General features: G+C 47.7%; 1 protein-coding gene across 1 annotated transcript in view; it reads left to right on the plus strand.

Moving 5' to 3' along the window:
* ZZEF1 (zinc finger ZZ-type and EF-hand domain containing 1) overlaps nt 1-12,500 on the plus strand; it is a 1,627,273-nt gene that overhangs the window by 760,341 nt on the left and 854,432 nt on the right. The window contains exons 29-30 of the mRNA XM_078679684.1: nt 4,462-4,972; nt 7,758-7,922. Coding sequence (XP_078535810.1) covers nt 4,462-4,972; nt 7,758-7,922 — 676 coding nt within the window. The remainder of the gene's footprint in view (nt 1-4,461; nt 4,973-7,757; nt 7,923-12,500) is intronic.

Below are 12,500 nucleotides of genomic sequence, written 5' to 3' on the forward strand. Positions count from 1 at the left end.
TAGTGCCTGCGCCAGCATGTCAGGAGAGACCAAATGGAGAGCTCTGGAGTTCTGCGCAGGACGAACTAACCCACTCTGAGGAGTTCTGTCAGTGTGGGTGATTTGAAAGTTCACTAAATAGTGATCAGACCATAAAACGGGTAAAGGGGCAGAGGTGATTAACGGGACAGTGGAGAATACTTGGTCAAGCATATGGCCCTTGATATGGGTGGGGGCGGCAAGACACGGAAGGCGACCCAGCGAAGTGGCAGTATCACTGAGTTTTATAGTGTCTGCCGCCTCCTCCATATCCATATGAATATTAAAGTCGCCCAAAAGCAAACAGTGCTGTGTCTTGATGCATAGGGCAGAGATCACGGAGTGAAGCTCTTCATGAAAAGAGCCCATGGGACCTGGAGGTCTGTAGACCAAAAGGCCGGAACAAGATTGATACGGAGACAGTGCCAACGAGAAGCCCAGGGTTTCACACCCCTGAATGTCGTCAGTGTGAGTGATAGAACAAGCCACACGCTTATCCACTATCAACGCCACACTGCTACCCCTGCCTTTAATTCTGTCCTTTCTAAAAATCACATAGTCAGGAGGAATGGCCGTGGCTAAGTCAGGACCCGAACAATCCCCTAACCACGTTTCAGTCAGGAAAAGACAGGTAGGCTTTGTGTCAGACAACAAATTATAGATATCTAGGGCATGTTTTCCCAGAGACCTAGTGTTAAGAAGCCAAAAGGTGCTCATGTCAGGGATTGATTGCGAAGTAGAGATGGAACCATTATTTGGAAACCATCTACAATTGGAACAACGCCTATTGACCCGCCGACAAATAGGAAATACAATGCAACAATTTTTACCCTTATTCCTAAGCGCCAAAAGCTCATCGCGGGGGTATGTAATCATTTTCCTCCCGGACATGGTCGCCTCGTTCAGGGCTCGACAGCTCCAGTCCGCCTCCGGGACGCTGACGGGCGCAGACGCGCTTTCCTTAGGCGCTCCTTTGGCACGGGACGGGCGCGTCGGCTGAACACGTCCGCTGCGCGGAGCGACGCCCGTCTAAATTTATAGTCTCACCCGTGAGTCCGCAAGCCTTCCTCACCCAAGATGGCCGCAGTGCTAGTGCGCAGCCTCCCGTCCCTCAATGCCCCTCAGCTCGTAATCAGCTGAGAAGGGAGCGCCCAGATCAAGTCGGTAACAGGGTAGCAGAAAGAAGTGGCGCACTAGTGAAGGGAAACAGGTAGGTGCTCGTCAGCCCCCAGGAGTTGGAACCGAGCGCACTGCCTGCGAGTAAAGTGATAGGAAGATCTCCCGGCTGTTCGCCTCAGGAGAGAAAGATAGGCCGAGAGCAAGGTAGTACAATTAAAATGATGGCACGGGCCACATATACAAGCAGCAGAATTTTAAAAGCAACACAGATACACAATTCACAATTCTCCAGATGGGGTTTAAAAAAGGGTTTTAAAAAGTGCCGTCCAAACAACTCTCTCCACCAGGCATCCGCCCTGGAGTCACGCTAGTATGGGTCTGACCAGAACTCAGCAGGGACACTAAATTTATAATCCCTCCCGTGAGTCTGCAAGCCTTCCTCACCCAAGATGGCCGCAGTGTTAGTGCGCAACCTCCCCGTCCCTCAATGCCCCTCAGCTCGTAATCAGCTGAGAAGGGAGCGCCCAGATCAAGCCGACAACAGGGTAGCAGAAAGAAGCGGCGCACTAGTGAAGGGAAACAGGTAGGTGCTCGTCAGCCCCCAGGAGTTGGAACCGAGCGCACTGCCTGCGAGTAAAGTGATAGGAAGATATCCCGGCTGTTCGCCTCAGGAGAGAAAGATAGGCCGAGAGCAAGGTAGTACAATTAAAATGATGGCACGGCCACATATACAAGCAGCAAAATTTTAAAAGCAACACAGATACACAATTTACAATTCTCCAGATGGGGTTTAAAAAAAGGGTTTTAAAAAGTGCCGTCCAAAACAACTCCATGCTAGTGACTCCAGGGCACTCTTTCTTTTTTCTGTTTGGTAATAAAGGTTGGAGCTCTTCTCTAACCCCATCTGTGTCCCACGTGAGCCTGCCTCCCCTTGTGGAGACTAACGTGCTGTAAGACACAGTTTCACTTGAAGTCGGTGTTCAGAATTATGACCCCTCCTCATCATGAATGGATATATACAATGACAGCTAGGAAAACTCAGTCACTAAACCACCCAGTATAGTCACAAAAATGTTCCGCAACACCAATATTGCCCTCCTCAGATAACCAGCTGTCAAATGGTCATGAATCAAACATTATACCACATATGCGATGAGGCAAAACATAAACATGAAGAGTTACATTCAGAGACTATTTTGAAGTCCAGTATTTGTTCAGATGTTCTTTTTTTATTTCTACTTTCTTTTTTCTCTCTATTTCTACAGTGTTACATGTGTATACATCCAGTGCGTTTCGCCACAGACTAGGGATGCTAAAGGGCAGATAAAGCTAAAGTTATGAGGGCAATAAGATAAAAGAGCAATAGGAATGCTACCAAGGACCAACGTCCTCCACTTTCTGTGTAGATTATAGTTCAGATAATCTGAAGCATAAAACAAAACCAAATGTATCTTGATGTGTATACTTAATTAGCTCTAGGAGTAAATTTTGCGAATGTGACCGGTATTGACCACTTATCCTGCTCTGCGGCACACACACAGCATCTCTACAGGGATGTGAAGATAATTGGACGGCAGTTAATAAAGCATCACCGGCTAAGGAGTGACGCTGGGAAGGACAGCGCCTTTCTTTGCCGTGTGTGTGAGTCACAGCAGCAGCCTTCTCACACGACTCTGCCACCAGAGCACCGTGTCAGAAAGCTATTGACTCCTAGTGGTATTCAAGTATACGCATCAAGATACATTTGGTTTTGATTTTGATTATTGCTGCAGATTATCTGAACTATAGATCTACACATAGAAAGTGAAGGACGTTCGACCGTGTTAGTTTTCCTGTTGCTTATTTATATTATTGCCATCATAACTCTGGCTTTAGCTGCCCTTGTCTGCGGTAAACGCGTTGGCTGTATCCACATGTAACACTGTCGAAATTGAGAAAAGAAAGAAGAAATAAAAAAAGAAAATCTGAACAAATACTGGACTTCAAAATTATCTCTGAATGGGACTGTTCGGATGTGACTGGATGCCAAATTCTTCATTTTTTGTTTTGCCTCTTATCACATATATGGTATTCCTCCCTATCAGCATTTCTTGGAACACTGAGGGTAACAGTGTGAATAAAGTAGTATAATTAAACAAAATGGTTGAAAAACTGTGGCATAATGAAATCAAACCTGTAACAGGCACTATTTTTACTGCAGCATTCTCAAAGATCCAAATTCTTCAGAAAAGGAGAGTGTAGTCTGAATATATGTTCTAGAAAACCCTTTTTCAAAAATGTTGGTATTTCCCTTTATCAGACATATTGCAACTACCAATGAGCTTAGCTCTTATATTGGGGTAGAGCAATGATCAGCCTTTAGCAGGCTGACAAACAGGCCACCTATCCCTTTCTGCTCTGTGGTGATGCTGCACCCTCTTACTGAATTTAGATTGCAGGCAAACAGTAGTTCATATGAGAATTAAAGGTAGACTCAATTGCCCAATTTTTTCTTCACATACATCGCGTTACTGTCATCAGAATTATGGATATCTTGCGTTAGTGGTCTTCTGTCTGAAAATCTATCTGAAGTACTCCCCTCATGTATGAAAGACTAGGAAGATACCAGCTCTAGTGTATTGTCCACCTATTTTCTAAAGGCATGTGGTCAATATTGCTAGCTCACCACATGCAATGGTTTACTTCCATTTCTACAGATCCTATTTACGACATGCGTAGCCCAATAATTTTGGTTTCTGTGAGATTTTGCTAATGTAGTATGGTTTAAGCCCAATACTAGTCACTTCTATACAGCATTCTAATGTTTTTTTTATGACCGTTTAATTGTATCTACCAACTGGTAGAGATTTGCTGTTTATTGCCATCTGCATTTGTGTAGCAGCTTCAATCATTACAGTGGCACATTAGCGCTTTCTTGGAGTAGCCAACCTTTTTGTGCGGTTCTGAAACCACTTTGGTTGTGCATGACTGTGTGTGGTTGCAGAGTTTTGGTGTACTGAAAATGGTTTGCATTATTTAATGCTAAAGTAAGATGAGTTCAGCCAAGAAAAGGATATGCAAAGTGTGTTATGTGTATGTTTGGGTGTGCTGAAAGACTTTGCTTCTTTTCATCAGATTATACCATTCAGATAATATAGTAACTCGTGATACTTAGCTCCACTGCAGGCAATTTTAAGTGCAGAAAAGGTACAAGAACTGTATGTCATCAGCTTGGCTAATTTAATAAAAAATTAGTATCCATGTTCTAGAACATTATGAAAATGGTGGTTGATAACAATGTATTGATGAACACTCAGGTTGCCATTTTTTGTTTTTCTTCTGCAGCTAAGAATTGTATTCAGAAAAGCCTTATGTTACTGAACTTTCTGCCTACCGGAACATCATCAAGAGGGTTAACTCTGGTTACTTCAGACGCTCACAATGTAACCGCAGGCACTGTCAGTTGCTGTGATGATCGGTTACAAAGGCAAAGTTCTATAGTAGAGGCAGATTTTCAAGCATCGACCTCACAGACCGAAGAAGTACACTCCCCCTCTACAAGGAATACTAAAGCATTGCATCTGGACACCAAAAAGAAGCATCCGGCAGTCAACCTACAAAAGGAGATTTCATTAGCTTCTCAGAGTAAACCCAATCGCAAAGGTTCACAAAGTGAGGATCCATCTTCCCCTCCACCCACTTCCACACCTAAAACTCAGTTTAGCCGTGGACGTTTGAGACTGCTTTCTTTCAGATCAATGGAAGAGGCTAGAGCGTTACCCACAGTGAAGGAGAAATACCCTATGTTGAAGAATATCTTGGATTTTATCAAGGATCAGTCAGTTTCTCACGAGAGGTAATACATAATGTTCTTAAGCTATAACCAGTTTGAGTGATAGTTGAAAAGATGTCAAAGTACATTGGAAAAGTGCGAACTGCCATCAAATTGTATATTTAAAAAGTGTAATCATTTTTTCAAATAGTAAACTTCTCTTTATGGGTATCCCCTTTTGCACACATACCTTACCTCACAATTACATTTGCATTTTTAGTACTGTCTAATTAACTTAGTTAGGTTATTTATCCTCAAATACAGGTACTGTTTTATTAGTTTACCAGTGCCTCCATTGCCCACATCTGCTGATAGTATAATCACATAGAAAGATTGGCTATCTGGAATAGGCCTATCAACAAACCTCTTTTTTTTCTCAGTATGTTCACTTGAGAATGCCCCTGTCCATTCTCTACAGTGGTTTTGCCACAAAGTGTGATGGCTTGCTTTTTAGGCTGTCCACTCATCTAACGGTGTTGAGGTTTTTCTGTATCCGTGTTGTGTCTACAATAGATAGAATGGCTGTCTGCTGAGCTCTATGACCTAAGAGAGAAAATGCCAGTGTAAGAAAGTCTACAGTATGTTGTGCATGCTGTTGAATCTTATAATATCCAAGTAGGTGATAAGGAGGTAGATGGAGGAGCACCCTTAACTTGGAAAAATTGGGACCACTTTTAAATGAATAAAACTCCATTATACAATCATATAAAATGTGGAAAAGGACCATCAATCCTACATTTTTTATTAAATTTATTTATTGTTCGGCTCATAGCATATAGCGATTGTAAATCATACATTGATCAAAGTGCTGTAGAAATATTACAGAATTCCATAAAAAATCTACAAATGAATTTCATATGAAGCATAATTCCAAATCGACAACTCCATATGTTGTAACATGGGCTGCCAAATTTTCATCCCTAATTGTTTTTTCTTCAGCAATTTAATATGATACAAACTAAATTCAAGATTAAACACATTATAAAATTTAGCTCGCCACATTTCATATGATGGCGCCTCTGGTTGCAGCCACATCGAAGCAACACATAGTCGAGCAACAGCCATGGCCATAAAAATAAAATATCGGAATGGATAGCAAGTCTGCGTAGGTTCCCTGTCCTCACCCACTCCTAATAGCATCATCTCTCTAGGGATGGGGACATTAACCCTCGTCGTTTGCGACAGAAATTGTGCAATACATGAAAAAAATTGTCTTAATGCAATACAATCAAAAATATATGTACGATGTCTGCTACATCCGACTGACACCTGAAACATTTCCCATCATAAACTCCACCCCACTTCGTCATTTTAGCAGGTGTATGATATAAATTAAACAAGGTTTTATAGTGTTCGTGTGTATTTTTGCCGTCAGTATAACTTTGCTAGCCATATCTATCGATTCTTGCACAGATAAATCAGGATTGCCAAGTCTATCCCTCCACTTCTCATCTTGAATCTCTGTTATCACGCTGCATTGCCAGTAATATGTCATAAAGAGTCCCAATCTTCATTCATTAGTTAAAATAGGCAAATGTCTACAATGTTTATGAATAAAATCCCGTATTTGTAAATATTTAAAGAAATCGTTCTTGGGTATTGTAAATTGTTCGGCTAGTTCCGCAAGGGAAACAATTACCCAAGCACTATAAATATCTCCTAGGCGACGTATCCCCTTGTCCCTCCAAGTCATCATCTTTGTATCCCAAAATATCAAAAGGAATATTTCTGTGGAGTCAAGAGGCGTATAGTAACAAACCCGATTTATTGATATGATTTTACGCGTCCACTTCCAAGCTTTTTTGCAGCAAGTACTGTTTTAAATTGCGTTCTTTAAAAATAGCTTGGTTCAAAAAACAAAAGCCTCGCTCGCCTGGACTCCTAATAACATCTGATAGATATTTGGCGATTCAAACAACCTTGTTTTACCCCCAATAGCCAAATACTGCATATTTTGCAAAAAAACAAACCAAATAATAAAAAGCAAAATTCAGCACTCCCCACCCACCGTGTGCCAGTGGTAACATCATATATTTTGAAGCACGTCGGGCTTTCTTCCAGCCCCAGATAAACCTATCTGCAACAGATTGCAGCTGCATTAATTGTACTCGTGTCAACTCCAGCGCTACCGTCCGAAAGTAATAAATTACCCTGGGGAGTATGCACATCTTCAAGACATTGCGTCGACCTACCATTGATAGGTGAAGACACTCCACCTTTTCCAGCTGTCCTACATTTTAAGTGTGCCTCGAGTCACTGAATATTTCTGTGGTCAAGTAGCCTCATAATGCTGCAGGCAAGTGGATTCTCCTGATCTCCTATCCCAATTTGCAATCGTCTCTGGGCACGTGCTCTATGGCCATTTTGTTTCTGGTCACGGACCAGGTGGCTCCTACTTCTCACATAATCCTAAAAACCTTTATTTTGAGTATTTTTGGTTTAGTGGCGAAGTTGGTGAGTGTCTTTCAGATTCCACGGTTCTTATATAATTAGTAGTGTCACGTCTATTGTACTGATGATCATACTGGTGGTTTACGTCTGTTTAGGGCCTAGGTGTGGAATATGGTGATCTTAAAACCAACATCAAAACTACCAGGTATTTAGTACACAATAGTAAATAGATATAGAATTATGCTGACTTGATGCTTGCAATTCGGCAAAAGTATTTTTTTTTTACTAATAACTGCACAAAATGCTATAGCAATTATTGTTTCAGCTATATTTGCCATCACAAAGTCATATTTTGAAAATAATGCATGTTTTTAATGTCATTTTATTGCTTTTCATCATCATGTTGCTTGCGTTGAAGTGTCTTGCAGGTACTTTATTTGCGAAAGGCACAAGCTCAGAGTATCCTGAAGATGTTAAACATGGTGCGACAGAGCTTACAGTCCCTTGGAGAGCCTCACTACTTCCAACCACCTTGCATACTCTTCTTACTTGAACTTTTGAGCTGCCAGAAAGAATTAACAAAGTGAGTCCTTCCTAAGTTAGTGAATGCACAGCTTACAACTGGAGTCTTAAATGTCTGTCTCTCCCAGGAACAGTTATAAGCCATGGTGCATTTGCAGATCCTAAGTTTGAAATATTGTTTTAGTTTCAGTGACAGGAGTTTACGGCAATCAAAAGATTTTCACTGTTTCATCAGTTTTTTTTATATATGTGTATTATGCTGGAGGAGGCAAATAATTTCAAAATGGGTATTGGCTCTGCAAGCAGAGTGGCTAATCTTTAGGGTGTTGTACTCAAACTGTAGCAAAATGGAGGAAAACAGTGAGGGACAGTGGCCATGATCAATAAATATGTATCCAGAAACCATGCAGTTTTATTTGGCATCTACAGTATGTTGTGCATGCTGTTGAAGTCTGTAGTTTCAGAATTCTGATGGCCAGTGTTTCAGAATGAGATTTGTTCAGAATTATTTAATAGTCTTACAGTGAAGCTGACACTTATATGGGAAGCAAGACTAGAAGAAATCTTTGTCAATTCATTGTATAAACCAGAACTCCCTTTGTAACCTTTAATTGGATTGCTAGGTCCACGTTATTCATTTTCTCTTAAAAATTCAGAATACGGTCATATTCGTGAAATTCTGCATCTGAAAGAGACACGTTAGTGATAGATTCCTTACCTTAGAATATCCCCAGTCGTCAGACTGGATCCGGAAAATTTTGCGTAGCAATACCCCTGCGCGCCGCAGGCATCGTCCGCGGCTCCGCGTCCGTCGGCGGCGTCGTTAGCGCCGGAATGACGTCGCCGGAGTACTTAGACGCCGCCCTCGCGCGCTGACGTCAGTTCTTCTTTTTTCCGTGCCAGCTAATCCGGAGAAGCTCTACCCCTTAGTCACTTTTTGACTACACTTTTTGATCTTTTTGATCATCTCTTTCTCGAGTGTCTCGACTCCTACGGTGCCGGTAGGGATGCCCGGTTTCAAACCTTGCTCCAGGTGCCACCGACTGATGTCGGTTACCGACTCCCATCGCTGGTGCCTTCAGTGTCTAGGCCTCAACCACGACGACCGCACCTGCCCCGACTGCCGGGCCCTGACGTCGAAGGCTAGGTGGGAGCGATCCCGCAAGCGACTGGAGCTCCGGCAGTCGGCCCCGCGCCGTTCCAGGTCCCGGTCCCACAGGAGGTCGAAGGACCGGTTGCGGAGTCGGAGTCCTCGTAGCTCCGGGAGTCGGCATCGGTCGTCGGGATCTTTCTCAGGTAAGAGGCATGAGAGGTCGGAGCGACGTCATCGTTCCTCCGACCCACCCCGATGCTCACACGACGCGCCTGGGAGTTCGGGTGACACCACCCACGCGGTTCCGACGGAGTCGCAGGCTCCGCATCCTGCCCCACACCTGCAGGTCCCTGGGCACGATTCAACGCCGGAGGAGGTCGAGCGGTACCTCATGGCCATGAGGTCCCTCCCTCCTCAGCCGGGTTCCGTGGCGCCTTCGGGCCCAACGATCCCGGCTGGAGGGCCTGGCGGGTCGGGTGCTTCGGCTCCGACGCCTTCGGGTGCCTTGGCCCCGGCGCCACCGGCCCTCACTGGATCCACTTCCGGATCCGGGTCGTCGCCGGTCGACCTCACGACCTCGCCGGCGCCGGCCCAGCGGGTGTCACCCCCGGCGCCGCCTATCGGCGCCGTCCCCAATCCTCCCCTCGATTCGGTTCCGGTGCTGGAGCGGCGCCGCTGGGCGCCGCTGGGCGCCGCTCTCGACGTCGTTTGGAGATTTCTATGTCCACGAACCGGCCTCATCCATTGACCCTGAACTTCACGAGATGGTTGATGAGGGTGATTGGGAGGGGTGTATGGATCCTCTGGCACAGGAGTGCCAGTCTCATCAGGACTGGACTTATGAGCTTGGGGAGGCCAGTGGAATTGACACTTCGCCAGACACTGGGTTTGTCTACCCTCCCACCGTGGCTACGGAGGAGGGGGCTGCTTACAGTGTAGTGTTGACGCGGGCAGCCAAGGCCTTGGGCCTGACGCTCCCCGTCGTGGCCGTGAGGACTAACCTCCTCACTGAGGTCCTTAAACCGCAGTCATGCTCCACTGAGCCTCTGCTGCCGTTTAATGAGGCCCTGTGTGACGTTCTTGTGGGCACTTGGTCCAAGCCCGCAACAGGTCAGCCTGTGGATAGGAACGTAGCCAGACACTACCGCCCGGTCCCGGGCGACCCTTGCTTTTTGTCCACCCATCCCACCCCCGAGCGCCTGGTCATCCAGGCCTTCACTTCCCAGACCGCATTCCCGGCGGCTCCACCCGATCGGGAATCCAAGAGGTACGAGCAATTCGGAAAGAAAGTGTTCTCGTCCCTGAGTTTGGGACTGCGGTCTGTCAATACCGCATGCCTCTTGGGCCGCTACACCCACACCCTGTGGGAGACGGTCGTGGACGTGCTGCTACAATGCCCGGAGGAGGTCCGGGCTAAACTCGCCCAAGCCCTTGCGGAGGGTCGAGATGCAGCGCGCTACTCCATCCGGTGTGGGCTGGATACCACGGACTCACTGGGCAGAGCGATGGCAACGACGGTGGCGGTTCGACGCCACACCTGGTTGAGGTCCGTCAACTTTTCGGCCAATGTCCAGGCCACCCTTCTGGACATGCCGTTCGATGGCCGTCGCCTATTTGGCGACAAGGCAGATCATGCGCTTGAGCATTTTAAGGACTCCAGGGCTACGGCCAAGTCCTTGGGCCTCTCGGTCCCACGCCAGCAAACGGGTGCCTTTCGTGGCCAAGCAAAGGGCGCTCCCACACGTGCTGCCAGCCACGCACCGCAGACTACTACACAGCGTGGTGGCGACCGTGGAAACCGCCGTGGCGGCGGTCGGGGACAACGGCAAAGCCAGTCCACAACTTCCCCTGCAGCACCCGCCTCAAAACCCTCCTAGTCCGTGCTTTCAGGCCCATGTGACGCCAGTGGGAGGCAGGGTCCACCATCACCTCTTCCACTGGCGCACTGTCACATCGGACAGGTGGGTGCTGCAAATCGTCCGAAGGGGCTACTCCCTCCCCTTCGAGGCGACCCCTCCAGCCATGCCACCGCAGTACCACCGCGTGTCGGGGGATCACTTCCAACTTCTGCAAGAGGAAGTGTCGGCCCTCTTGGGCAAGGGGGCCATCGAGCGCGTTCCTGGGCCGGAAGTAGGGTGTGGTTGTTACTCCCACTACTTTCTGGTACCCAAGAAGGGCAAAGGGGGGCCTACGCCCTATCTTGGACCTACGGAACGTCAACGGCTTCCTCCGGAAGGAGAAATTCAAGATGCTGACATTGACTCAGGTCTTAGCTGCCCTAGACCCTGGAGACTGGATGGTAGCGTTGGACTTGCAGGACGCTTATTTTCACATCCCCGTCCTGCCGGCCCACCGACGTTACCTGCGGTTCACGGTAGGCCATGAACACTTTCAGTTTACCGTGCTCCCCTTCGGCCTTACAAGCGCCCCACGGGTGTTCACGAAAGTGATGGCGGTGGTCGCAGCTCATCTGCGCAGGTTAGGGGTTTCAGTCTTCCCCTACCTCGACGACTGGTTGTTGAAGGCGGGCTCGCCCCAGAGAGTCGTCAGCCACCTCCAGACTACGGCCGACCTCCTGCACCTGCTGGGGTTCTCCATCAATGTGCCGAAGTCACACCTGTGTCCCTCTCAGAAGCTCCTCTTCATCGGAGCGGTTCTGGACTCGGCGCAGTTTCGGGTTTATCCTCCCGAACAGCGGGTTCGGTATGTTCAGGCTCTGATTCCAATCTTTCAGCTTTAACCCGAGTCTCGGTCAGGTTGACGCTGCGGCTTCTGGGGCTGATGGCCTCCTGCATCCTTCTGGTGCATCACGCCCGGTGGCGGATGCGGGCTCTGCAGTGGGACCTGAAGTTTCAGTGGGCCCAGCATCAGGGCAACTTGTCCGACCATGTCTTGATCTCGGAGGGCACTGCAAGACAGTTGCAGTGGTGGCTCACGGACCGTGATTGGATCAGCGGCAGATCCCTCTCCCTACCCCCACCGGAGAACGTAGTTGTGACGGACGCGTCCCTCCAGGGCTGGGGGGGCCACATGGGAGAGGCGGAGATCAGAGGCATCTGGTCTCCGGCAGAGTCCCTGCTCCACATCAACCTTCAGGAGCTGCGGGCGATCCGGCTTGCACTGAAGGCATTCCTCCCCTCTGTCCGGGGGAGTGTAGTGCAGGTGTTCACGGACAACACCACCGCCATGTGGTACTGCGACAAACAGGCGGGGTGGGGTCGTGGACCCTATGCCAGGGGGCTCTATGCCTCTGGCAGTGGCTGGAACAACACCTGGCAGGTTCCCTGAATGCCAGGGCAGATGAACTCAGCCACCGGTGCATGATGGATCACGAATGGCGTCTGAACTCGGACGTGGCGCAAGGCCTCTTTCAGCAGAGGGGAGAGCCTTGGTTAGATCTATTCGCCACAGAAGAGAATGCGCAATGTCATCAGTTCTGCGCTTTGGAATTTCCAAGGCGGCACTCGCTCGGAGACGCTTTTCGTCGCGAGTGAAGTTGCGGTCTATTGTAAGCCTTTCCGCCTATACCACTTCTGCCCAGAGTGC

This window comes from Lissotriton helveticus, chromosome 3_1 (assembly GCF_964261635.1).
Source record: "Lissotriton helveticus chromosome 3_1, aLisHel1.1, whole genome shotgun sequence".
Taxonomy (NCBI): Eukaryota; Metazoa; Chordata; class Amphibia; order Caudata; family Salamandridae; genus Lissotriton; species Lissotriton helveticus.